The 27,743-nt window shown below is 33.9% G+C and overlaps 1 protein-coding gene across 1 annotated transcript in view; it reads left to right on the top strand.

The window, feature by feature from the left end:
• The first annotated feature begins 1,659 nt into the window (after nucleotides 1-1,659).
• Nucleotides 1,660-27,743, top strand: part of LOC118183560 (fatty-acid amide hydrolase 2-A-like) — a 47,997-nt gene continuing 21,913 nt past the window's right edge. The window contains exon 1 of the mRNA XM_035353154.2: nucleotides 1,660-1,982. Within this exon, the coding sequence (XP_035209045.1) occupies nucleotides 1,767-1,982 (216 nt within the window). The 5' untranslated portion in view covers nucleotides 1,660-1,766. The remainder of the gene's footprint in view (nucleotides 1,983-27,743) is intronic.

The raw sequence follows: 27,743 nt of genomic DNA, 5'->3' as shown, positions 1-27,743 counted from the left end.
TTTCTTTTATTATATGTAGAGATATCATATACTTACACTAGTATATAATCCCATTACTAAAATATCTGTTCCGAATTTTTCATAGCGTCTTTCACGTTCAGGTTTTAGATATTAAGCTGAAATCTGAAAAATTAGATTACAAATATATATAGCTATTTTTCCCATCATCTTTCAGTTTACACATTTAAAAATAAGATTTATTATTAAATAAAACTCGCACTGTACAAACAATTATTCTGTATCGAAGTTGTAAGGTTTATCCTAAGTTTATAACAGGTTATTTTAAGTTTGTCACACTTTCCTATTCTCTTTTAATTTCAGCTTACAATTCCTTACCAGAATGAGTTTTTAGAATCACGTTAAATGCAAGCGAGAAGGAGTTGTATTTAAGTCGAAGTTCCACTGACTTCGATAGAAGGAATTAGATTTCCTGAATAGCGCGGGTTTGCTCTTGGGCTACGTTTCGCTACTACGCTCGGCCGTACTATGCCCTTGATAGCTTGGCTAGCTAATTTAATATTTTACCGGCCAACTCGTTTTAGGAATTGTGTTAGCTTCGGCTAAATCTCTTTAGTTGGTGATTAGTCAAATTCTGATTTCTTACACTTTTGAGTTTAACAGCTTTTCAAAAATATATGACATGAATCTTATTTTTACAGAATCGAATAAAACGATACTTTTTTATTCATCAAAATTCTTTTCTTCATTTTTCCTGAAATTTTATATATTTCCCTAAAAATTCCTTTCTAAAAATCGTGGTACGTAATAGGTTTTCATAGAATATATTTAGTGAAAATTTTGCATTTAATTTTTTAAAAATTTTTAATACAATACTTTCAGAAGTGCAGAAATCACTTTATTTGAGGTCGTCTTACATTCGAATCATTATGGCGTTTTAAAAGAATATAAAATGCCAAAATAATATAACTTTATTATACAGAAGAAATTATTATTAAGCTAGAAATAATCTTTAATTTATAATAATTATTGAATAATACTATTTGATTTTAATCTTTTTTACTTTAAAAATTAATAAATGTCTTAAGAAATAGGGTTTGTAAATTATAGTACATGTATTTGCTAATTATAAATATTTTCAAATATATATATATTTTAGTAGCTTTTAATTAATTTGTTTAAAAGGTAATTTTGTTCACATTTCAGTTATGAATTTGTTTTACATATGAAATAATACACATTTGTTGCAAAAAGGAAATCGAGGATTTTCTTTTCTTTTTTTTTTTTTTTAATATAAAAAATTTTAGAATTTGAATTGAAAAAGAAACCACCTTGAAAATGATTCGATTGTTTAAATATAAAGAATCTCAAATACAATCACTGAAATTTGCATATTCATTCCAAAATTTTCTTGCTTTTCCGTATTTCAAATCTCAAAGCAACTGAGATTTAAAATGTAGTTATATTCGTATGGATTTCTAAATTAATCTTTAGCTAATATTAATAATATTTCAAGCCAATTTGTATTTATCAATAGTTTTTCTTATTCCTTTCTATGAACAATGAATTAGGCAGGATAAACTTTCCGCGATTCTGGCTTGTCGCCAAATCGAAAACGAGCCGAATCTGACTCACGCTTGGCGACACGATCGATACAACCGAGCAACCCTTTTAACAAACGAAAGAGAAAGTCCATCGGAAATCCGCCAGTGTCAAATCCATCACCGCTGGACTCTCCCGGTCTGCTGTATTCTGCGTATTGTTGCTAAGTTGGTGTTTTGGTATTCGGTTTGCTTCTGGTTTTAGAGATGGCCCAAGTGCAAACGAAAAAGACAAGTACTTCAGGTTTAACACTGACTGTTGTAAGTACCATGATTAAAAGTTTTCGAACAATTGTAGACAATTCTACATATGGAGTTTTATCTGTTTTGAATATCGGTGGTAAAAAGCAAGTACCTCCGGTAGAAAATGAGTTACTTCTCTATTCTGCGTTTGAGTTAGCTGCCAAAATTCGCAAAGCTCAGGTAAGTCGAATTAGAATTCCTTCCTATGTTATTTTCATGAATAATGATTCTTAACCACCGTATTGCGGTTTCGCAGACTGCAGTGTTTTTTAGCATGTTAGGAGCGTTATGTTAACGAAGAATTTATCGTTTCCTTTTTTAACTCTGTTCATACTATCATCTTAGCATTTTAAAATATGACTAACATAAATTAAATATACTTAGTAAAAATTAAAGTTTCAGAGTTTAAATCTAACTCGCATTTGAAGTCGCAGTACGGTAAAAGATTCGATGCTATTCTGACTGCGGTGCGTAGAATGCAGCTTTAATCTTGTCTTTAGCTTTACAGAAGCAAACCGCATTAGCTTCAATTAAAACTAATAACTTTAAAATGTAATTTCAGGACTCTTAGCGAGTGTATCAAGGCAGCTAAAAGACGCTTTGATTTTAAGTATTTGAATTTCCATAGCTGTCTTTCTTCGAACAGCTGAAAAATAAGAATATAAATTGATTTTATTGGCGTTCTTAGTAAGAGGTATGCAATGAAAGTTTGAAATTTCAAAGTTCTGATCTTAGCGTCTCGTGCTTTTTAATTTTTCTTTACAACTTGAAAATTCTAACTTGCATTGTATGATGTACGGCTGCTGTAATGTATGTTACATAATATTTAATTTTATAGAAAACTTTCAGGTATTTTTTGAAAATAATAAAAAAATTAATTTTTTTCCCGGTAGGTAAGCGGTATCTTTCATGTTGCATTGCAGTAATGTTCTTAAAAGAAATAATGAAAAAGGCATTTTAAATGTCGGTATTAGATTGATGTTTAATTTCCACCTCATCTGGAAATTGTAATTTTTTTTTTTTTTTTTTTTTTTTTTTTTTTTTTTTTTGACAAAACTTAGCCTTGATTATACTCATCTCGTATATTTATGCAGGTTTCTGCGTTAGGTTACGCCCCGAAACGCTATTTTTATAGGAATCTCTGACAAATGGAAAGTCTCTCACTAGTTCGCATTTATAATATTGTTATAATGTTGACGCCTCGCAACTTCTTTAAATACTGAACGAAGATTTCTTTTGTAAAGAAGGAAATACTTTTTGTGTTAAATATACTCAAATAATATAGTTGTTTGCCTTCAGATTTCTTCAAAAGTCCAAAATCTGTCTTCCGTAAATTTCATTGTTTCCTGGTAAATAAAATAGCTGCAAAAACAGCTGCAGCTGTCTCGTGCAAAGGAAATTAGAAACTATTAATTTATTTGTAAATAAGGTTTAATTTTTTAATGAACATTGTTAAACGCTGCAGGGGTGATATGCATTTTGACATATAGCGTCTTTAGTTTTCGATAAAATTTCAGGTAGCGCCAAAATTTCAGCTCTAAAATAACTCAAACTAGACTGTAAAACGGTGCGAGTTAATTTTTGGAGGAATCTGTCACGAGTATTCAGTTCCAGAATCAATAATATATAGTATATATATTCCCTCAAAATTAATGTTTTGAGACACCAATCTAAGTTGAATTTTGCTTGAATTTATACCCTATTTATACTCTTCAGCTCAATAATAAATTGCTGCTGATAGTACTATGATTTACTTTAGATTTTCAAATAGTATTTATATAAGCTTTTTAAGAATTCCGAATTTTAAAATTTTATTTTCGACTCAATTTTAAATTTCTTCCTGTTAAATTTAAAATATCAGGCTAACAGACTTAAAATTCCGAAATGGCATTGTTCATACCTGAGGTGTTGTCTGCCATTATTCAAAAAGTGTACTGCATGAACGTGGCTTTCCTCACCGTCTCGCCTACTTTAGACACCTCTTTCTACTTCAGACACCTGTTCAGGTTTTGCGTGATGATTTAGGGTGTGTCTCGTATTACAAACTCGATATTCTACCATCTGATTCAATAGATAATGCATAATTAAGTAAAATTCAGCCTCTAATGATATATTATCTAAAAATTGTTTTCATTAAGGTCTCGTTACTTTTCGGTTTACCAGCGGCCAAAAGCCCGCTGCATGAGATTTTCGTGTTTTTTCGTATGTGTTCGTATACCTACTAGTGGACGAGTAGTAAAGTAGCTGAATACTGGTGGTTCGACCGAGGTCCAATTCCAGGCGAACGGGCTAGCTGCATGGTCGTTTTAGCCATATGTAAAGTGGATATACTATAATTTATTTTCGTCCACAAAGGCATCTTCCTCTTGGACAGGTAGCCTTTGTGTGCTTTCCCGAGATTAAACAAACCAAACCGCGTGTGTAATATTATGGGCTAATTTTCCCGTAAAGTGCTTTTCCACGTGAAATAAAAACATGTTGAAAATTTCGATACGGCTTTTTTGAGAATTTTAGTTGTAGACAATTATTCATAAATATTTATCTCGTAGGAAATGTACAACTTTAAAATATAATTTAAAACATTAAAAAACACGGAAAATGTAACAAAAACAGCCAGAAATGCAAATCACGAAATCCAAATCTTTTCGAATGAAAAAAAAAAAAGTCTGTAAAAATCCACGTTTATCTTTAGTATAATTAGCTACAGAATATGGAATTTCTTGGAAAAATGTAATCTTTGTGAAAATGTAAAATATACATAAAATCATCAGACAGTAATGTAAATTTAATAACGAGTAAATTTTGTTGCAATAAAAAAATGCATTATACTGCACTAAAAGTGAAGCTTTAGATCGCGTTCCATAAATTTTGATATTTAATAACGAGGAATTTAAATTTTCATGAACGTCACATTGAATTTTTACTAATTTAAATAAGATAGCAAGGCATTGACCATTATTCACTGAAATGCTCATTATAATGGCTCTCTTTGCACGCTTGTACTCAAGGTATTTTAATCATTTTAGGTTTTTACATTCACAGCTTTAAAGTTCATTTTGTCGAAATTTGCGTTAACTTCGCATTATCATTCGGCATTTTCAAGCTGAACCTAGCTTCCTGATAATTCGAAATTTTCAAAACGGTGTTATCAATGTATTAAAAAAATCGAAATATGTAAACGCTGTTTACAAATTGAAAAATATACGCATAACAAGTTTAACATGTGTACTTGAAATTCTGTTTTTGATTTAATTAAAACAAGGTATAGGAAGCCCAATGTTTGAAAATTTTAACGTGAAAAAATTTACATTTCGAAAAAGTTTGCTACATATTATTTGGACCCAAAGTTGATTACTCTCATTGGTTTATCAACAATTTTCTGTACAAAAGGGAACACGGATTTATAGTCTCATTAGTCAACGTTTGTTTTCTTAGTCAGTAATGCATGTACAATTTTGACACTACTTGTATTTAAACTTTTCTCAACTTAAATTGCTTATTGTATTACGCTCTCCCAATTTCATTATTGCATGTTTAGTATACTTACAGTAAAGAATCTCTGATACCCTCATATATATATATACAATTTAAGACCGCAGTAAGAGCTCAATTTGTTGCAAATTGGTTCGAAGCCATTTCTGAAAATTCATATCAGATACCCTGAGGAAATAATTTTTATAAAGCTGAAAATAAATGCATATCACATTGCTGAAAGCATATGTTGCAACATGCATGCCTATTTAAAATGACTTTATCATTTGAATTGCATTTGAATTTATAATTTGAATTTCTTGCAGCGTTTACGAGCAGCTACTTCGCAGAACTATTTAGTTAGTAGCTTATACCGAGACGTGCCTTATATCTCATTTCAATTTATTTTTGTAATATATTCTTCTCAGGGAATTTTTACCTCCTGGATATTTCCTTGAAATTAATCTTTATTGAGGGGAATAGTTTTATAGTTTGTTACTATAAAAGGCAATTTGTCAACTATACTATGGCGCGTCATTCTTTTATATAAGTGAACTAGAGAAGGAATCTGGTTACATTGCTTTAGAATTTAAGCGAAAAATGTTAATTCTGATGTAAATCCTGGATTTTCGTTGTTTCAAAAATATTGTTAGTTTTCAAAAAAGGTGCTTGTTGGTTATATTTTGAATGAAAGCAAAAAAACTTCATCCGTCGTCTGCTCATTGCAAATGAAGCAAAGCAATTGTGATAACAGAGCCTGACGACATCGACAGACGAGCGGTATAAAATACGTAAGGTAATCTTTTTAATCAAATATTGCTGACTCGTAGTTTTAGAAAAAAAAAGCCTTATTTTTTGGGAAAATTTGAGACACATCTTCCGAAACACTATGAGCACTCCTGATTTCTTGAAACCCTTTCTAGCTATTTATCTTTCAGCTCAAAGAATTTTCTGCAGTCGTCATGTTTATTACAAAACAATGTTCTTTTGAGAAGTTATGTCAGGAATGCATAAAAATGCATCTTGAATGTGATGTTCGAAAATGTATGGCAAAAAAGACTTAATTTTATATAGTTTAAAAAATTTATTCTAACCGCAGATACGGATGTTCGTTTTTTTATTAATTCAGAAATTTTAGGTGTGTTAACATAGATAACAAACATTTCGAAATTATTTCTCGTGACTTTGGTAACAAGTAAAATTTTTCGGCAATTTTATGGAAAATTCCGGCAAGGAATAAAGTGCACCTTCTGAAAACTCTAAAATCTCCGAAGTTTTGACCAAACTGAATTTTGGTTAAGTAGAGTTCATTACGCTTAAAAGGATGTTAATGTTAAACCATTGGTCGACTGTGTTTAATTTGCTGAATCATTGGCAGGTTTTAATGCTTGACTATTGATCTTTAATGCTCAACCACTGGGTTAAGACTGCCGAATATTTCCCTGGCAGACTTCCAGAATTCCGTGGCTGCATGAGTAGTTTGTTTCCTTGCATGTGTGAGTCTTTGCAGTTTTCCTTACTATATCCTCCACGAAGGCATCCTTCATGTTAAGCAGATAGACTTTGTGGAGTTTTCCCACAGTCAGATACTTAACTTTGAATTCTTAATTCCTTGCGACAATTACTGCAGTGCCAAAATCAATTTCAAGTGAATTTTCTGTTTATAAACTCCATTCATACATGTATTCTGCTCAAATATTTATCACAAAGAGCTTTGTTTCTTGCACTTAGTTTCTTTTTGTTCCTTTGCTAAGGGCGCCTACCAGCGGCCGAGCGGTGAAGTCTCTGAACACTGGTAGTTCAATTCCACGAACGAGCTAGCTGCATGGGCGTTTTCGTGGTTTTCCCGTGTGTAACGTGTACACAAGCCAGAATCCCTTAGAAAGTTCTCCACGAAGGCATCCCTTGGGCACATAGCCCTCAAGGCGGTGGCGTAATCGCAAATCAAGCCAAAATCCTTAAAGTTTTTCTCGATTTCTTGTAGCCCAAAGAAGGAGGCGCTTTTGGTCTTAATGACACATATTTATTACTGACGTGGTATAAATTCATATGTGCGATCTTTAAGCAAACGAAGTGAACTTCTAGTTAATGCAGCACTGGTATATATTCAGTTACTGGTTTAAGTGCACACCTGCGTCTATCAAAAAGTTTACTCATGTCCGAACCCTGGTTTCAGGTCTCACCAGCGCCCGAGCGTTTAAAGTCGCTGAACAGTGGTAGTTCGGTCCGGGCGAATCCCGCGAATGCACTGGCTGCATGGGCGTTTTCATGGATTTTCCCATGTGCAAAGTGTATACCAACCAGTTTCGGTACTTTTCTGTTATCGGGATCGGATTCAGAAATGCATGCATACATGGACAGGTACATCGATATATGTAAAGAAACATTTCGGAATTTGGACTCAATAACAGAAGAGTACCGCAGTGCCCTTAGAAAGCCCTCCACGAAGGCATCTTTTCCCCTTAGGCAGATAGCCCTCGAGGCTTTGCTATAATCTTATAACCCAAACGAGCCACTTTCCCTTACAAAGTTCTCCACGAAAGCATGCCTTCCCTTAAGCAAATAGCCCTCAGTGCTTTGCCGTAATTAAACCAAAGGCGGATTCCATTCAGCTGCAAATCATACCAGCGAGAGTTGCATAAATTTACCTCGTGAAACCTGAGGGGAGGGGAATATGGCACTACATTGCCGTTTCTTAATATTAAAGATTTCATGCGAGCTCTGTTGCTAAATAATTTGATAAAGGGAAATTCAGAATGCATTATTTATGAACAACATATAAGCTGCAGGCTTTCAGACAAACGATTTACCTGTTCGGTCTATCACGGGTGAAAAGCTGTTTCGGCATTAATCTTGGTGACCTTGGCACTAGTTCGAAACTTTATTATCAGTTTTTCATTTGAAAAATCTTCGTTGAAAGTGACATAACAAGTAAACAGGTTAAGATAAACCTGTTATTCAACCTAAATCTTTTAAGTGAATTCGTTTTGTGCTAAATCTTTGGCATAATGACTTCAAGCAAAATTGTAAGAATTTGAAATTGCTCTTGAATTCATATTTTCATTATTCAGTTGAGTCTTATTTCTCGTGTCTTGCTTTTTAGGTATCTGTCAATGGGGAAGTGAGTAAAATTATTGAACACTGGTAGTTTGATCTGGGTTCGAATATCGGCGAAGACTAGTTTCATGGGCACTTTTTCTGTTCGTGTTTAGCATAAATACGAACCAGTTTAAAAAATTCTGTACGAAGGCGTCCTTCCATCTAAGCAAATATAGTCCTCGTGTGCTTTGTGATGATGAACTAATGTGCAGAAAGATTTTTCATTCTAGTTTTATGCTGAAATACGTCATTACAATTAAAATGCAGAGTTTAGTGGTGGATTTTTATGGCTGTTGGTCATTATCTCTCCCCATTTAGTAATTATTCAGAATTGATATTTATAATTTCTGGGAAAATAATTCCCTCACTATAAACTGGCTACATATCTGGGCAAGTACCGTCCATACACCACCAAGAACAAATTTATTGTCTATATTTCAACCCTTGATTCCACAAATCAATTAACCCACGATTCATTAATTAATGAATCGTGGTGAAATTTAAAACTTATAAGTTAAATTTTATTTGCACTAAAATTCAAAGTAAGCAAATGTTATGCAGTATTAGAATTTTTTAAGTTTAAAAATTAATCTCTCTAAATACATGTGAAAATAGTACCTTTTTGCTAAAATTCACGTCATCTATAGTACAATGTACAGCCATAGAGATACCGATTTTAAAATCGCATGTAATACTCGGAAGTCTTCTTAGTAGGTGAAATAAAACTAACTTGTAAACGCCTTGCGTTTGACATAAGTATTTAGTGCAACACTTGCAGGGAACACCCATTATTGTAATTGCTAAAAATTTTTAATGAAAAGTATTCCGAATGCAAATAAAATTAGATCACAGCAAGAAATGCGCGTGATATAAAACACTAGCAGACAAGTCCGCCAAATGAGCGTACACCTGAAAAGAAAATGCATAAAAACATTTCGATATGAATGAAGTCGGTTTATTTTCCCCAAGCAATAACCAATTCGTAAATAATTTTTTGTTGACAAACCAGGAAACGAAAACTTCTGACACTTCAGGTTAATATGACGTCATGCTTTAAATTTAATGTAATATAACAACTTTTTCTCAATATCAATAAAAGAATTAACGTGGCAGTAACATATCGTGTCAGTTATCCTAAACTAAAACAAAAGTGGGCAACAGCAGTTATTTATTTAAAATGCTGACATTAGCGAAATATTTTCGACATACAATGACATAAACATTCAATCGCGTGCTTTCTTCAACGTTAGAATGACCGTATATAAAAAATGTTTAATGTTTCGTAATGCTATTTTTGTCATAAACTTGCAAATTTTTTTATTAAACTCTATGATATGAAATTGAGCAGTGGCAACACTTTTCGAAATAAAGCAGATTTTCATCACTAGCGCACGAGACTGTTGCCACTCGGAAAAGTGAAAAATTAGCGTTTCAGAGTTTTTAATTAATATCTCGGCTGATTAAATTCGTACGAAGATGAGAATGGTCGAAATGGCTCCCCAGGAATTTTTGAGATCCGGGGGGGGGGGTTACCTCTAGAAATTTCACGGACAGCCGCGCACAGATTTGAACTATCTAGATAGATGTTCAGTTTCTCTAAAGAAGATCCCGCAGGAGTCTTGTATAAAAAGTTATTACATTATGAAAAGGCAAAACATTCGCAGCATAATTTTAGAGCCATTTAGTCTTACCATTTTTAATTCAGCTGTTTCCCAAAGAACCTGTAAATATAACTGCCAAAATTGAAAGTGTGTATTTTGGAACTAGGCGTACATTGATTCCAGTGTATCAGTCATGCATAACCATTAACTACCTAAGTCTAATAAATATTCCTTTAGCTTGATATCTCATTAGGATTATTAATTCCACTGATGTTAACACTCGCATTACAGCAATGGCTTTTGTTGACGTACTGGATTGAGAGTATTCAAGAAATTGAAGCAAATCAAGCTAAACCAGTCAATGCATTTATATCTTCTATACGCACTTAACCTATTTCATGGGTACATTACATCAGAATGAAAAAAACATTCATGCCGTTAATCGAATCCTTGGACTTGATTATTACATAATGAGTTTCTGTTAGCTGTGTTGGAAACTAGTTTTAAAAGAAACTACAGTGATTAATATAGATTCTTTTATGTAAACATGTAGGACGAGTAGTCATTTATTCTGAAGCAGTCTAAAGTGTGGACATTTTGATTCTTTCGCAATAATTTTAACAATGTACTGGCTGAAGTAAAACTAGTAAACGCTGAGACAGGGAAATTTCTTTCCTGCTTCATTAGATGAGTCCATTTATTATTGCATATTTACCGCATATTAGAAATTTGAGTATCTTCTAACACCGCATTGAAACTCAATTTTTTGGAGGCTTTTGTCTATAAAATTTTCATAAGAATAATATAAAATTTTCAAAAGCCGTAGAGATAATCGCCTGTTACATGTTAAATATTTAATAAATTGTTGAACGAATAATTTAATAATTAAATTTACGTGGCTTGAAATTTCGGATTTTCAATTATAACTGCAAATCTAACTATAAGAGAAACTGAAAAAACTTAGAATACTAAAACGGAACTAAATCTGAAATATTATGTATAAAATTTAATTTTAATTGCAGTCTAATAAATATTTTTATGTAAATGTTTTCAAATGTACGGGCAAAGCAATTCTTTCCATGGAAGTCGGAATATTCCTTTCTATGAGGAAAGAATATGGTCTGTAGTCTTCTATATATGATTTAACGAAGGATGTTCAAGTAATACCTTAAACTATTATTCACACTGTGCTCATTTTCTTTCGTAAATGGATTTTTCATTGTTATAACAATATTCCTGTTATCTTGACTTGGTTAAGTTTCCTTCTTTCGGCCGTGAAAAAAAGGTTTTATGTTACTTTTTCTCCTTTCCATTTCAATTTGACTTAATGGTTTCTTTTGTATTTTACATCTGACGGTTATTTCCTTGTTGCGCAAGTGAATGTTTTTGCATTAAGGGGAGATGTCGATGAAAAGGGCATATGTCGAGGAAATTTTATACCATAATGTTTAAGTAAAAATAAAAACGGGTTTTTCAGAAACTGAGGAAATGGTGTATTGCGTGAAACTGAAACACAGCCGATTGTAATATTCTTAAAATTTCTGCAAATTATTCTTGCATTTACAAGTTGAATTTATCTTTAATTTTTTAAGCCGGTTTCAAAAACTTTTTTATGAAGACTTATATTCAGAAACACTTATGTAATGAGATCACTTTTTTTTTATTAGACAAATGTGACTAACTTAAATCTGATAGTTTATTGCATTTGTATTACATGAATAACGAAATTTTTACGTGAAAATCCCGAAACTGCTTACTGAATTCGGTGGAAGTATCATATTTCAAATCGGCGTGTACCTTTCAAAGACTTTCTTCTACGAGTTGTGGAATATAAGTGTATTCTATATCAAAAGGGCTGTAGTATTTCGTTAACTGTAACTTGCACGTTGCAAAATATATATTTGATTTAAACTTATTTCAAAAGTGATCTTAACGTGCTTGATTATACTGGTGCACTAGTAATAGTGGCAGAAGCCACCCATTATTGGTAGTTCTCTTCTTCAAGTCCTTAGAACTGAATGGGCTGACTGTATGGAATATTCTTACTCCCCATCTATAATAAATGCAAGCTAACTCTTATCCAGAAATCTCCATGAAGGCATCCCTCACGTCGTGTAAATAAATGGCCCTTATATACTTTTATGTAATTAAGGCGATTCAATCCAACTTTTGTTCGGAAACGTAACATTTTCCCAAGATATTAAGTATTAAAAGTGTAGTAGGTACACCTTGCATAAAAAAGCGAGTTCTTTATCTCCCGTCGTACTCGGCCGATTGACAAAATTTAACTTTCATTTTTCATGTCTCGAAAGCGCGACTTAGGATATATTTGATTTATATATAGCAGTGTCCTAACATATTTTGATACAAAATCGGACTTTTCTGAAATGGATTGCCTTTTTTCATATTTCGATTCAACGATTCAAATTATGCCCAGGTATTAAATTTTGTAAAATTTGAGAAACTTGCCGAGAAACTTAAAAATTTATCTTGGCGCACTTTTTTCAATTTGTGCCAGAAGTAATTCACTTGGCTAAATTCTTAATTTTTGATAACCAATTTCCCTTTCAATGTGAATGAACGGAAAAAGGTGCATTGTTCATTCTTTTCAATAGTTTTAACAAGTACTTAAACAATATTTAGCGTTATTATCGCTTATAACAAATGCACCAAATTTCCTCGTTCCAATACATAAATTCACGTATGTTTTAAAAAATTTTGAATAAAAAAATTCCAATTTTTTGCAGGTATTCCTAGAAAATGCATCTACTATAAGATGATGGAAAAATTTTGTAGGTCATAATTCAAAAAAATTTTCGAAAACTATAAAAATTGCTAAAATGCAAATTTAAAAAAAATTTCTGTGAATTTTATTTGCCTTGAACATAAATTTCGAATTGTTAAAGAAGGAATCCAGGAAGTTTAATAAAACAAGGAGATAAATATACATCAAATTTATTAAAAACTACTCGTGTGATTTTTTACAGAACTTGGTAGTTTGGTATAATTTGAATTGTAGAATCCAAATATGGGAAAAAATATTTTTCATCTCAGAAGTCCAGTTTTGTATCAGAATACCTATGTTAGAATAATGGTGTATATATCCTATGTGGGCTTTTGAGACATGAAAAATGAAAGTTAAATTTCGTCAATCTCCCAATAGAAAGACAGAACTGTCGTCTTACGAAATTTTCCTTTTTTTTTGTGTGTGTGCAAGATGTAAGTTTTAAAATTGATGAATTCAAGATGAAAACATTTAAAATATAAAGTATTATAGTGCAGATACTTCGAAACTGATTTTTATTTTGTTAAATTGGGTGGGTGATATCGCCTGGTGTTAATCACTCCTTGAATTTTGTGCAGTTCTCAAATTACTTTTGATTAAAAATTTTCGAGCTTGAACTAAATTTGAGAGCAGAATTTAAATTTAAAAATTTTAATTTAAATTTAAAAATTTGAATTTAAAACCCACTGCTGTTCATTCATCGCTTTAGTTGTTAGCAGAGCTGTGGAGTCGGATTCGGAGCCGGGCAGATTTTGGGGTATAAGAAATCGTAGCTGAAGTTGCTAAAAACAGGTCGACTCCGACTCCAGTTTTTGTTGAACAGTTTGAATTTGAAATGAAATTAAAATGAATTGGAAAAAAATTAATGACAAGCTGAGTTTTTATTTTTGGACTATATAAATTAACCTCTTCGTCGTACGTAACGCGTCTCGCGCGTTCAAGTGAAACTTCTGCAGGGCGGCTGTAACGCGCTTCAAGCGTTCTTCTACATTTTAAAACTTTTAAACGTTTAAAACGCTTTCTAAATGTTTACTTGTTTGAGTTTTTTTTTTTTTTTTTTTTTTTTTTTTTTTTTTTTTTTTTTTTTTTTTTTTTTGTTCTAATACATCCTATAGGGCAGTACTAATCAGGCATTCTATTTCTAATTGAATTTCCCCTCCCCGGGTTTTATGAATATTCGCGTCATTTTACACAAGGTGAAGACGGTGAGAGATCTTCAACGTCTACTCAGCACAAAAAGATAAAAAATGAGGTTGTGAATTGGAAAGACAAGGGTATATGTTTGAGTACAGTCCATAACTCTGATGTTGAGACACGGAAAAGAACTGTAAAAAAATTAATAATTGTAAAGGATTACAACAACAAAATGGGAGGAGTGGACAGCCTGGATCAGATGTTATCAAATTAATCCTGCTGTTAGAAATAAGCAGAGATAATATTACTTTTCCATTAGTCTTTATTTCCTTATAATTTTACTTAATATTCATTTAAATTCATCCACTAAGAAAGTTATGTATGTACAGACAAAACACTACACGCTGAGAAAAAGGGCCGCTGGGGAGAAATTTTTGCGGACAGGGAAGGACGGCGAAAGTGTTACTTTCTATTTTATTGACATATTAATAAATATAAGGGAGGAGGATGGATGTGATATTTGTCATTAGTGATTAAACTGATTTATTTAGTTACAAATCTCGCTGGTAAATTTAGGTAAGCAGCAATAGCAGCAAGAACTCCCAAAATTGATGCCATTCTTAGGAAGCGAGCAGGTAAAGGAGCAATTATTGATCTAGCAACGCAATAAGGAAGTACATATTTGATGATAGAGGTTGTTAGAATTAAGAACTTTTTTAGAAGATGTAGATAACTCTAATGTTTTGCTAACAGAAAGATTGTGGAATGATCTTGCAGAATTGGAAACTCTTCTTTCTACACCGTATATAGCCAGAAAAAAGCTGCAATCTGAAGAATTGACAGGAGGCGAGAATGGAAGAATGTGATGTTTGTTCTTTCTGAAATGGAGGATTTATTGCAGAAGAAATTACTTCTTCAATGAAGAAAATAGAAACTAGTTTGCTAGACAATGAGATCTTGCTGGGTTCAATATATGTAGATCCAAAACACCAAATTTTCTTGAATGACGAAAAAATTAAAAAGGCAAAAAAAGCCATCTATGAACTTTCATTAAGAACAAAATTATTCTCAGAACAATTAAAGAATTCGAATCAAGACAGTCAAACTGCAGACATTGCAATTGAGTCTCTATCATCCTCTTCCAAAAATGAATTGGATTTTGAGATAGTTTTGGGATAATATTGAAAAATCTAAGGCTAAGCGAATGAAAATAAAGAACCAAGAACCCTTAGATATAAAAATGAAAAAATAGAAACAAGATTTCTACACAGCCTTTGAAGAAATAGAGAAACAGGATTGCGCTTGCAAGATGCCTCTTTTAGAACTTATAAAAATCTATCCTGAAAAGTTAAAATAACCCTAACAGTTATAGCTCTTCCTCCTACTCAAGTTAGTGTGGAAAGACTCTTCTCAGCTCTGAAGTTTATCAACTCGGATCTATGGCCCTCCAACAAAGGTCTTGCCGAAGCTATACTGTTTCTTAGAAATAACTAATGCCAGTTTTTCAATTTAACAGTAAATGCTAATTAATATAAATAATTTGCTATGCCATCAATTTTTTCTGTAGCATTTATTACTTTTATGTTAAAAAAATACGCTGTAACCCACGTGTATATATTTACATATATATATGAGGAAGTCCGAGTCGAAGTCTAAAATTCCAGGAGTCTGTTATTTTCCCTACCGCTCCACAGCCCTGGTTGTTAAGGCCTTTTGAGTTAAAACTTTGTTTTAACTTTTCTGCATGTGCCATTTCTTAAATTTAGCATTTCACACAAATAATGATCAAGAATTCAAGCTTTAAATTTTTATTCAAACGAAAAGTATTGTAGTCATTACAGTGTGAACTTTATTTAATTTTATTAATTTTTTGAGATTTACGTAATAATCTCTCGGATGTTTACCGAGTATCTAATGTCGCGTGGGTATATGTACTTTGTCATTGCGGTAAACCAGTTCCGCCATTTCGCAACCTACTGTTAAGTTTTCTATTCCTGTATCAAAAGGGAATTTGGAATGGAACAGATAAGCGCTGTTTTGTATTTTTTACATATAAAATCCGCTTTTTTCGTATAAACATTTTATACTTGGATATCAAAGAAAAGGTCGTGGTTGTTTATCCTTGCACAAGTTTCGTCAGTGATTGCGAGTTATCTTGCTAAAAAATAGGAACAAAGTCAACTTCAGAATGTAATCTATTACTATATTTAGAATCTGAAGCACTTGAAAATAAAAGTAGATTCAACATTGCAGTGGAAGGTATTTGATTGGAATTTACATTCCATATTTTTCATCACTTCGGTTCTAAAAATACTCAGTGGGCTTTTTAAAATGAATTCGTAAACTAGTCGCGAGAACTTTCGACTGATTACTGAATGCTTATTTTTCAAATTGGATGGAGAAGTATGAACTCTAAATTTGCTGTTCATTAGAGGAAGAGGGCTTTGAGAGCATTTAATATTTTAGTGGTTTATCAGCTGAATAACTTCATAAGCATACTCTAGAGCTCACTGCGCTTTCTCCTAATGTCCCAATCACATTAGTTCGAATCCCGCGAACGGGCTGGCTGCATGGGTGTTTTCGTGGTTTCCCCATGTGTAACGTGTATACGAGCCAGTTTCCCTTAGAAAGACCTCCACGAAGGCATCCCTCCCCTTAGGCAGATAGCCCTAGTGTGCTTTGCCATAATTAAATACACCAACACCAACACCCAATCACATTATATTTCGGCTGCGCGGGACTTGACGTCGAAAGGGACAATTCTCACAATCCGCACATTTCCAGGAAATCCACGTAGCTAGGTTACCATTTTCAGTTACTACAAAGACTTGAACACCAAACAGTAATCCATTATCGCTGATTGGGATCACGTGATCTTTCAGAAGGATAACTTTTGTCTGATTAGTTGATCTCTACGCGGGACAGAGCGCCAGCCGAAACATTTTCGGCGAAGTTTCAACAAATTGCACGGAGCCGGTACATCGTTTCCGTAGCTAGGCGGAATTTCGCTTCGAGTGAAACTCTTTTCTCTTAGAATCCTCCCGTTTAAACCAGTGCTACCAGAATCTCGTTTTTCAAAATAGTCCCGTCTAGCAGAGAACGTAGCTAGATGGCATGACCTCTTTAAGAAATGAGCGTACCGAAGACTGAGAATCGCAAGTGACCGTGCAAACAATAAAGAAATGATGCTTGGGTAATTTCGCAACATACTATTGGACGTATCAATCTCGCTAGCTGACCTGCCTTATATTTGGTGTCGTAACGCGATGCCTTCCTTATTTGTAGGAACATGAAGTAAAACCGTTGGCAGTTTTCTGTTAACCTTTTGAAGACGGGATGGCCATTATAGTGGCCATAGAGTCCTCTCTTTGTAAAGACGGGGTTGTTTACTTTAGTGGTCATGTCTTTTTCCCCCATTTTCCAGGCTGAAATGTCAAATTTGACGTCCCTGGGGTTTTAACCACTTATCTCTTTCAAAGGTCTTTCTTTTGCGACATAGATACACCCCTCTGAGAATCCATTAAACTACACGCGAGAATCTTTGTTGCAAATAGGAGGTGATTTCTTAAAGGGGGGAAAGCATTCGGTTCAAGATTCCCCGTCCTTTGGTAGCTTTTACTGCTACCAAAGCCTTGGCCTCAAAAGGTTAAGTGACCACGATACCAAAATGAAGACTACATCCGTAAATTTAAATAGGATTGCTTTAATCGAGATGATAGGTCTGTTTGAATACTTCTTTTTTATAGCAGTTAGCGGAATTTGCAGACTGTCCAAAGAAGAATGTCACAGGTATGTTGAATAAAACATTAACCAACATTTCACCCACAGCAGCGGTTCGAGCGGTAAAATCGCCAGATACTGGGAGTTCAAACTAGGTTCGATTCCAGGCAAACGGACCGTCTGCAAGGGTGTTTAGTTTGGTTTCCCCATGTGGAACGTCAATACGAGCCGGTTTCCTAAATAAAGTCCTCCACGAAAGCATCCCTCCCCTTACGCGGACAGCCCTTTCCTGCTTCTCCATAATCTAATAAATCGTTGCAGCCACATCAGAGGTGGAGCGAATTAAAGCTGTGATAATTCGACGCAGGTTCAAATCCGAGGGATTGGGCTATGTGGTTAGGCATTTTCATGGTTTTCCGCAGGTGTAAAAACTTGATTATTAGTTTACTTTATCCATGAAGTTATCCTTGAAGGCTACCTATCTCGGAATCCGTGTCTAGTACTATTCCATAACCTTGATTATATAGTTAATCGACGTGTCGTTTGAACGCGCCTTGGCTGGTCTTGAAATTCATCGATGCTGGTCACTACTTCAAGAAAAGCGACTCTTTGACTAGATTAATGGTCAGGGTCGAGAAACGGGGATGTAATTTTGAAACTAGGCAAAATTTAATATCTGTTTAAAGTTGAATAAAAACTTCGCCTTGTGAAAGAATATGACAGTGGTTAAAGCAGCTAAACAGTTCTTTGATAGTCTTTAATGCTGCATCGTTGTCTAAAGACCAGACTTAGTCCAAGCAAAATACGCTTCGTGTTTAATATGGTAAATTCTTGGTGACTGAATTGGCTAATGAGGTTCTTCTTGTAAATAAATACGTACCAGTTTTCCTTAAAATTCCTCTATGAAAGCATATTCTCAGGCAGATAACCTTCAAATGCTTTGCCATGATTCCAAAAATTGTACATCTGGGAAAGATATTCTTCTAGTGAGCAAAAAAATTGAAATTGCATTATTCTTCAAAAAGCTAATTTTAATTTAATTGAATTTTACCTTTTTACGTCCTTGTACGAAGTAAAAAGGAAGTATTTTAATCGCGAATAGTTTCAGGCAACATATTTCAACGAAAATATCCATTTTGACCGCTATCGAATGCAATTTAACGATGTTTTTGCGTGATATCTGTACGTAAGGACAGAATAAGACTTTCCTCCAAAAAATCATAAAACTGCTTTAAAATGAATTCTGAAGAGAATTTTTCGTGGCGTCTGTACGAACGTATCTCACATAACTCAAACGAGTAGCCTCAGAACGTTGAAATTTTGTACATAGGACTGCTATAACATGTAGATGTGCACCTCGTATTTTGGTTGCAATCGAGGGGCCCACCAGCGGCCGAGCGGTAAAGACGCTGAACACTGGTAGTTCGGTCTGAGGTTCGAATCCCGCGAACGGGCTGGCTGCATGGGCGTTTTCGTGGTTTTCCCCATGTGTAACGTGTATACGAGCCAGTTTCCCTTAGAAAGTCCTCCACGAAAGGCATCCCTCCCTTTAGGCAGATAGCCCTCGTGTGCTTTGCCATAATTAAATACACCAACACCAACATTTTGGTTGCAATCGACCGCACCAAACGTATATAAATATTTATATAAATTTAATTAATTTTAAATTTAATTTGTTTAAATTTAAATTTCATTCCTTGCAGCAATGGCGCAAAGAATTATTTAATTAAATTTGTATTTTGATTTATTTAATTAAATTCAATTTATTCTTATGAAACAATATATTTATATATATATCCACTCTGTAATCTCAGTTTCTTTACTCTTATATGTTTGTAAATTGTACATTTTTTGCTTTAAAAATGATTGAATTATGTTGTTTTTATCTTCCGGTTAAGGTTTTTATGCCTTTCGTAATTCTGGAAGCAATATTTGTACAATTATCAACAACTCAAAAGCTGTTGAAGTGCGGTTATGTTTTAAATAACATGGCGGGCATATTTGTTTACATTTGAAACAGCAGAATTGTAGATTTGTTGCCAATCTAGAGACTAAGCTTCGCAACACAAAAATAACGCCTTCATTTATTATTGCGAATTAAATCATGCTTAATCCTTTCTGGAATTTTTTTCTAGGAAATAAGAGTTTAAGATTTACTTCGTGATTTTTAATGCAGATATTTTGAGTTTTTATGTATTTTTCCTTGTCGCGAAGTGAGAACTGAATTAATTGAATGAGAAATACTAAATCGTCTCTGAAAAACTGTCTTTTCTGTTTTGTTTGCTTAATTTCTTTCATACATCGTTTTAGCTTTATTATAGTATTTGAATAGAACATGTGGCAACGATAATTCTTCAAATGATATATAAATTTTGTGCATTCAGAGTGTCATTACAGTAAACAAATATAGTGAATTTTAAAGAGTGCATTTATTCTATTGTGGTTTATGCGTTGTCGACGAAGTAGATTTAATTCAATCCAATCAATTTAAGTGAAATTCAAGAAAAAAATGCGTATAATTTAATATTCCGTACAAGGAAGTCATGTGGTGTACACATCAGATTTTTTGTTGAATTCGAATGCTGAAATTGGTAGAATTTTTAAGTTATAGCTGACATTTTTTAAAAATATCTTGTAGCGTTGTCTTTGGATTTGCAATTAGATTTGAATGCAACTTTTGATAGCTTATGTATTTTTCAATCTTTTTTATCAAACGTTTTGTAAAATACAGCATAGCTGTTTCTCAAATTTATAGTGCCACCACCTTATGATAACGTTAATAGCAGTATTTTGATCGAGCTAAATTTCTTGAAGTCTTGGAAGTTCTTCGAACTGAATTTTTAAGGTTATTATGAAAATTTAAAGTTATTGGACTACATTTTTATTTTTAAAATTTGAACTACTTTCTTTTTTAAAGTTTTATTTGAAAAGCAGAACCGATCAATGTAATTGATTTAGTTCAAGTTGGAAATACACAGTTATCTCAACACCATTTAGTAAAGTACCTGTGTTTAAAATTACAGAAAGAGTTGACGAAATGTAAAACTGCGAATTTTTTTATTTCAACTTTGCATAAATCGTTTCTAGCTGATTTGTGTATCCTATGTTCACTTCGAAAGCACTATTTCCGATATTTTATTCTGTTATAAGTTGTTGTGCCATATCTATCTCACTTGTCTGATAATAACATCAGAACAAGCCAACGAAATTCATTGAGGCAAGGACTGCAAGATTGCTCCTGTTGTTGGCAATATAGTTGAGCGACCACCAAATAGGTGACAGTACGTCTTTTCTCAGTTTGCCCGCCAATTCTGATGGTGAGCAACCTGGGAAGACGCTTTCGAGGGTCTCCCACCCCCTCGTCTCCTACCAGCAACCTCTCGAGAGGACTTTCGGCTCGCCGCATATTTAGTATCCCAAATGCCGCAGAGACGCTACACATTTATAAACATCCATGCCTTCTCCGGGACTCTAACCAGACCGTAACCGCTATCCCGGTTGGGGGGAGGGGCTTTTGTATGTAAACATTCTGTTTGGTTTCTACTAGTAGATCTGCCGTTTCATACCACTAAAATTATAATTTCATATTAACAATCAGTGGGTGAAATTGGGTAGACTGCTCGATTACACTTTTTAAAAAATTAGGTCAAAAGTATGAACAGTATTTTAGACGAAACATTTTAGTAATTTCATAATTGAATTGCCTGCAATTTATGATTCTATAGCACTAATCTCACGCAATCACTAACCATAGAATAGTGATCGGTAAACAGTAATAAAACAAATCTAAAGGGAACTCGCCATCTTAACACGCAACGTCCTGCCTTAACTAATTCGCAAATTGTAGTGATCTACGACTGCATCTTTAACATTTCTTTTGTTGAGGATTCGAATCGTCCATTTTAAACTATACTATACCTTAATCGCTCGGGAGAAATAAAAAATCCTTACTCTCTGTACCGTAACGAATGAAAGTTCCCCCCCCCCTCTAAGGCTTGGTTATTATGAGAACGAGCACGTGGAACAGCAGTTAAGTGGGGAAAACGCTGTAGTTTCGTCATAGGCTTAGGTCACGAAGGTTGGGTTACCGCTGTTTAATTCCCTGAGGCTTGCTTACGAAATTGCATTCTGTGGTTTAGAATGCTTTTTCTGTTTTCCTTGCATTGGTTTACGAAGTTTTTAGTTGTATAACCTGGGAGTAGATGTGTTTGAAATATTAGTTTTAGGTTGACTGTCAAGTGCATGGCTGGTTTATGACCATGATGGGTTTAAGATATCAAAAGGATATGTAAATGTTGTCACGTTCATCTCATTGTACATGTGCTGATTAATAAATTGAATTAATTTCAGCATGAGGCATAATTTTAATAGGAATACCCAATAAACACTTCAGTACTTTCGGAAATATAATCTATACCATCAATGTATTGTAATTTTCAACACTGTATTATAAAATATTTGTTTTTATGTAGCTGTTTTTCGAATGCTGAAAACATGCTTGAATTTTATTGAAGTTTTTCGCCGCTATATCTACATTTCTGTATTTACCATCCGTACGTGCTGTATTCCTGTTATTGGCATTTAATATTCAAAATACTATTTCACGCCAGTATTGATCATGTGGATATAACAAGGATTTGGTTTATTTCATTATGGCAAAGCACTCGAAGGCTAGCTGCCTAATAGGAGGGATACCTCTGTGGAGGACTTTCTAAGGGAAAGTGACTCGTATACATGTTGGACATGGGGGAAAACAACGGAAACGCGCATGCAGCCAGCCTGTTCGCTGGAATTCGAACTCAGAACTACCAGTGTTAAGCTAATGACTTTCTAAGGGAAAGTGACTCGTATACATGTTGGACATGGGGGAAAACAACGGAAACGCGCATGCAGCCAGCCTGTTCTCTGGAATTCGAACTCAGAACTACCAGTGTTAAGCTAATTTAACACTCGGCCGCTAGTTCAGGAGGTTGGAATCGTAGGTTTTGGGAATTAGTTCCCTACGATTATTAATTACCTACGAGCTAACTGTTATTTTCACATCTTATGTTAATCAATATGGATGTTTTGTACATTATTGGAACTAAAAGAGGGGAACTTTAGCTCTTTATAAAGGTTATCAGAATCAAATTCAGAATAAAAATAAGGAAAATGTAGTTTATTGGATTTGCATAAATGCAAGAATTAAAAGCTGCAAAATCGCAATTAAGACCAAAGAGTTAGTCGCTTTAGAAGAAAGAACGTAGTTTTAGAACGAATATTTATTCTGACATATTTTATTATAACTCAACTTTATGCAGAGTTTTGGAAGAATATTGTTTTTACTTTAGGAAACAATCTTTTAGTTCATTGCCAAAATCGCAGAGTTTGAGCATCTCTCTCTCCTTTTAAATACAGTATTAGCTTCATTCATGCAAAGATCTGAGATCGAAAATATTTTTCGATTATTTCTTTTAAAATTTCTTTTTAAATCAAAAGATTTGTTGCCTTCCTACATTTCTTGAGAGGCCAAGGTCCACTCGGTCTCCCACTTTGTAACCGCTTTGGGAAGGGGGTTAATGAAGATTGAAGATTTCGCGAGAAAAGGAAGACAGCGTATTCTTGGCAGTGTATGGCCAGTACTTGCCCAGGTATGTGGTCCTAGTTTAACAGTGAGGAAATATTTTCCCAGATAAACCCCGGACCGAACTATGACAATAAGCGACTTTACCACTCGGTCGCTGGTAGGTGGTATAACAAAGGATCTGCGTTAAAACTTCTAAATCGACTACCGCTGAAACTCCCAAATGCAGCAAGAATCTCTAGAAAATTTGAAAAAGGAAGTACTAAATTTGGTCATTTCTGAGCACTTTCATTTCGTTTGACTTAAACTCTATAAATTGACCGAGCTATTGCGAAGAGCAATGTTGCCGGTTCCAGAATTAAAGCCCAAGGACACTTGACATAAAGAAATCCGGACCACTGCCTACCAGCAACTCCGGCACATTTTCGCATCGAAGCGAGTGAAACGGAGTCTTATTTTAAGCGAGAAGAATTACACGTGCTTGTGAATGTTTTTAATTTTATTTATTTTGTACATATGCACTTTCTTCTTGCAAATGAAAGATAAATTTTAAATTTCATAATTCACCATGGTGTGATATCTTTGGAAACATTCTCCCATCTGCATCTTGGGTTTACTTGGGCAAGTGTCACATTAATCACTTGTTGGACGTCTGCCATCCTTTTGTTTCCTTTAAGAGCATACAACACAGTCCCTCTTTGGACTTTTCTTAATTATATGAAGTTTTCCGTTTAGTCTGATTTCAGAAATTGATGTAGAAACTCTTTTTCTCTCCTGACGAAAATCTCCTACGAGTTGATCGACTAACTTTTTCCAGTACCGCAAATGCGTCAGTGCTTTCTCGTTTTTATTGTGCTGTACAGTTTTATACAGAATGTATGAATTGATTATTGATATCTCTATGCCTCAGAAAAGCAGTTTCTGCCACCACTTACGTGATTTCCTGAGAAAGCAATAACTGGAGGCATATTGATCAGCCCGATCAACACCACCCATCGACTTTGTGTGCCCGACAACTTGGCTTTTCGTCATAATAATTATTTTTCTCCATGTTGCTAACCGTAAAAAAGGTCAAAAAATGGTTTAATCGTAACAGTACAGAAGACTGAGCACGTTTTAACTATACATAACAATTGCCAAAGCCGACGATACCACACCACCTTAAGCGTAATCATGTTAAAAACATTTGGCTCCAGCGGAGCCTACAGAGCTGCGGAACAAATGCCGGATGGCCCGTACCGGAGCCAACGAAGCGCTAAGGGTTAAAAATTAATTTTAAACATGAAAGTTTAAAATTAATTTTTAACCCTTAGCGCTTCGTTATGTTATTTCTGTTTAAATTCAATGTTATTTCTGTTTAAAATTAATTTTAAACATTAATTTTAAACAGAAATAACATTGAAGGTTTCTCCTATCTAATCTGATGGGTAAAGCCGAACTTTTAGCGAAGTAAGGCTTTTCCATAATTGGTAATTAATTTAAATCGAAAATAGGGCAGTTTCAGAGGTGCTTTAGTTGAGAACTTCCTCCTGCATTTGTATTACTGCAGTATGGCACAGTGTTTACCTTTTTACGATACTGATGAATTATTCTGATTTTTTTAACTGATTTGGATTTCAGAATTTTAGAACAAGTATTCAAATTTTACATAAACACGTTTTTAAATAAAAGCGAATTGTGTATACTTTGTTACTTTTATACAAAGAGTACTTTAGGTAAGTAAATTGGTTCTCCTCCTCCTCCCCATAAAAAAAGCAAGTAGCAAAAGCAAGTGCTGATTAATTAAAAGCTTCTGTATACTTCTTTGCTAAAAAGTTCATCTAATAATTGCAAAGAATCGCAGCATTCGCCCCCCCCCCTCCTGTGGCCGAGTGATTAAGACCGCTGAATACTGAGTTTGGCAAAGATTCGATTCCAAGCAAACGACGTGAATGAATGGTTATCGTTCCACTATGACGTGAGTTCTAACCACTTTTTCTCGGAGTTCTCCGCGAAGGCATCCTTTCTTTAGACCGATAGCCTTTTGTGTACTTTGCCATTTTACAATAACCCAAATCCACAGAACATTCTGTTTAACCTAATTGACGTCGGATCAAAATTTTGCGATTTTTCCATTTTATCTGGAGTTGATTACCAAACTTACCTGAAATAAGCTTTAAAAGTACTGAGCGAATTTCTGCATAATTCGCAAGACTTCCGAAGTCTACCCATAATTAATTTTATTTAATTTTATAGCGTAATTTATGAATACATGTGCTGATTCTTGGTAATTTATAGTTATTTTTTCTCTCATTATATGAACATAACTGAGTAGTGTTTTTGTAGTGCATCTTTCAAGTGCAACATGCTTTACGTTTGAAATGCATCACTAAAGAAATTTTCTGAACAAAACACAAGTTATTCGTTGTTTAATCTGAAGGAAGTCTATAATCAGCTTTTGTGAGTAATTTTTAAAAAGTGAATAGAAATAAAAAAAAGTTTCAACTATTAGTTTATGACGCTAAAATTTTCCATATCCAAGTTCTTAATTTTTTTCCCACCTCGTAATGTAACGTTACTGAACTGTTAAACGACTTGCAATGTTAAACATCCACGCGGATTGAAAGATTGCTCATTCTTTTATATCTGTTGCAAGTCTTGGGAAAATCTTAGTCTTGGCTTTATACAAGTAAAATGAATTAGGGGTTCTCAACCTTTTGACTAACGCATACCATCTAAAAAAAATTGAAAACCGTTAGTACCACAACCACTCTTGAACAAAGTTCAGATCGCTTAAATTTACGAGTGTTGGAGAAAAAAAACTTAATTAGGATGTTGGGTATTTAATTTGTGAATTTAATAGTTAAAAATACTTAGCTTCTTTGGGTATCACCTATTTTTCTCTTGCGTACCACCGGTTGAGAACCTTTTGCTGTACTGAATTATCAGTACAGCAAAATCCGAATTTAAAGATGGAAGCATGCGAACTTTATAATCATATGAATAATATACTGTACATGTGTTCTTTTATGTTAACTTTTCAAAAATAAATGGGGCATAGATTTTCACAATATTTCAATGGACAGCATTAGCAAGAAAAATTCAGGCGCTGTACACAATTCGAATTTTTTGTAATTTGTAAACATCACAAACTCGAAATACTGACTAGAGATCGTATTAGACAAAAAATTACATGAATGCCTAGGTGTTTCATAGAATACGCATCGGCCATTGCATATTTTCTTAAATTTAACAAATTTATAATCTAATTTCAAGCATTGTAAATGTATGACGTTTCGAACGCAATTATTAGGTTACAAAATAAGTTTCTTCGTTACCGAGAAATGTCTTTGGTAAATGTTTGTTATATAGCGGAAAAATAAATACAATTATTGTTGTTAACTGCTACTTTCTTATGCATAACTTTTAACAAAAGAACTTGCTGATTTACACAGTCTATTCTATCAATCTCCTATATAGAATTTCTATTGAGAAAATTCTGAGTTTAAATCAAACTGGTACAGAATTGGTATTGATGTCAACCCATCTGATTTGATTATACTTAGCCGATTAAAGTCTGTATGATTTACTGAACACATTAAAGCGTTCTTACATTGGTACATAAGTGCAGAATCGCACACTGCTTGGCGCGTTTTTAAGAATTGGACCTATTTTCACTTAAAAAACATCTCAGAATTGCACAGAAAGGGCATTGCGCACTCCCTTTATCCATATACACATCGACCTATTTTCACTTAAAAAGTCGAAGAAAATTGATAAAAATCCAATTCGTCTTACTATTGTAAAAAGCGCCAAACAAACGCCAATCAAATAAGTGGGCAATTCTGCACTTTGGCCCTTACATTTTGGTCAAATGAAATTGTTAATAGCAAATTACATGAGCTTTTAATTTCAACTGTTTCTTTGTATATTGGCAAAGACCTTGTTCTTAATCGATTAAAAAAATTTATAATCTCGTCTTGGCTATCAAATTTCTAGATTTCAAAGCTTCAACTTTCGAATGTTTAAGCAGATTTTTAACGGTTAGTGATCATAAGGAATTATGTCTGGTTTTAGACAAGTATTAATCCGATATTTTCTGCTAGTCTATGCGGTCTGTTTCCAACAAATCGGAAACCAAAATACCTCACACTGATAGGAGTAAGAAATCTGTTCCATTGACTTGTTCTGCTTTAAGTGTACTACCTTATTAGTTCATTAAACCGTTCCGCTTGAAATGTGTACCATATTAATAGTTATAGCAAATAATGTGCTTGAATTGCACTTATTGAGACCAATGGACACATGTGTCCATTGGTCCGTTGTATTGAAAATTTTGAAACAATAATAACACCAATTTAATTTCTTGAGTATAATATTATACAAAGTCTTTGATCTTTAAATTATCAGGAATCCTCCGGGCGTGCTGGCCAACCATCGGCCAAGCGATAAAGTCCCTGAGCACTGGGTTGTATTCCAGGCGAATAGACTGGCTGCATGAGCCATTTTCATGGTTTTCTCCCATGTGTAACGTGGATATAAACCAGTTTGCCTTAGAAAATCCTCCATAAAAGCATCTCTTCCCTTGA

This window comes from Stegodyphus dumicola, chromosome 11, assembly GCF_044657685.1.
Source record: "Stegodyphus dumicola isolate Sdum_Otavi_A_Nest chromosome 11, ASM4465768v1".
NCBI classification, from domain to species: domain Eukaryota; kingdom Metazoa; phylum Arthropoda; class Arachnida; order Araneae; family Eresidae; genus Stegodyphus; species Stegodyphus dumicola.
The sequence above is the reverse complement of the archived record's forward strand: the minus strand, read 5'-3'. Positions and strand labels throughout refer to the sequence as shown.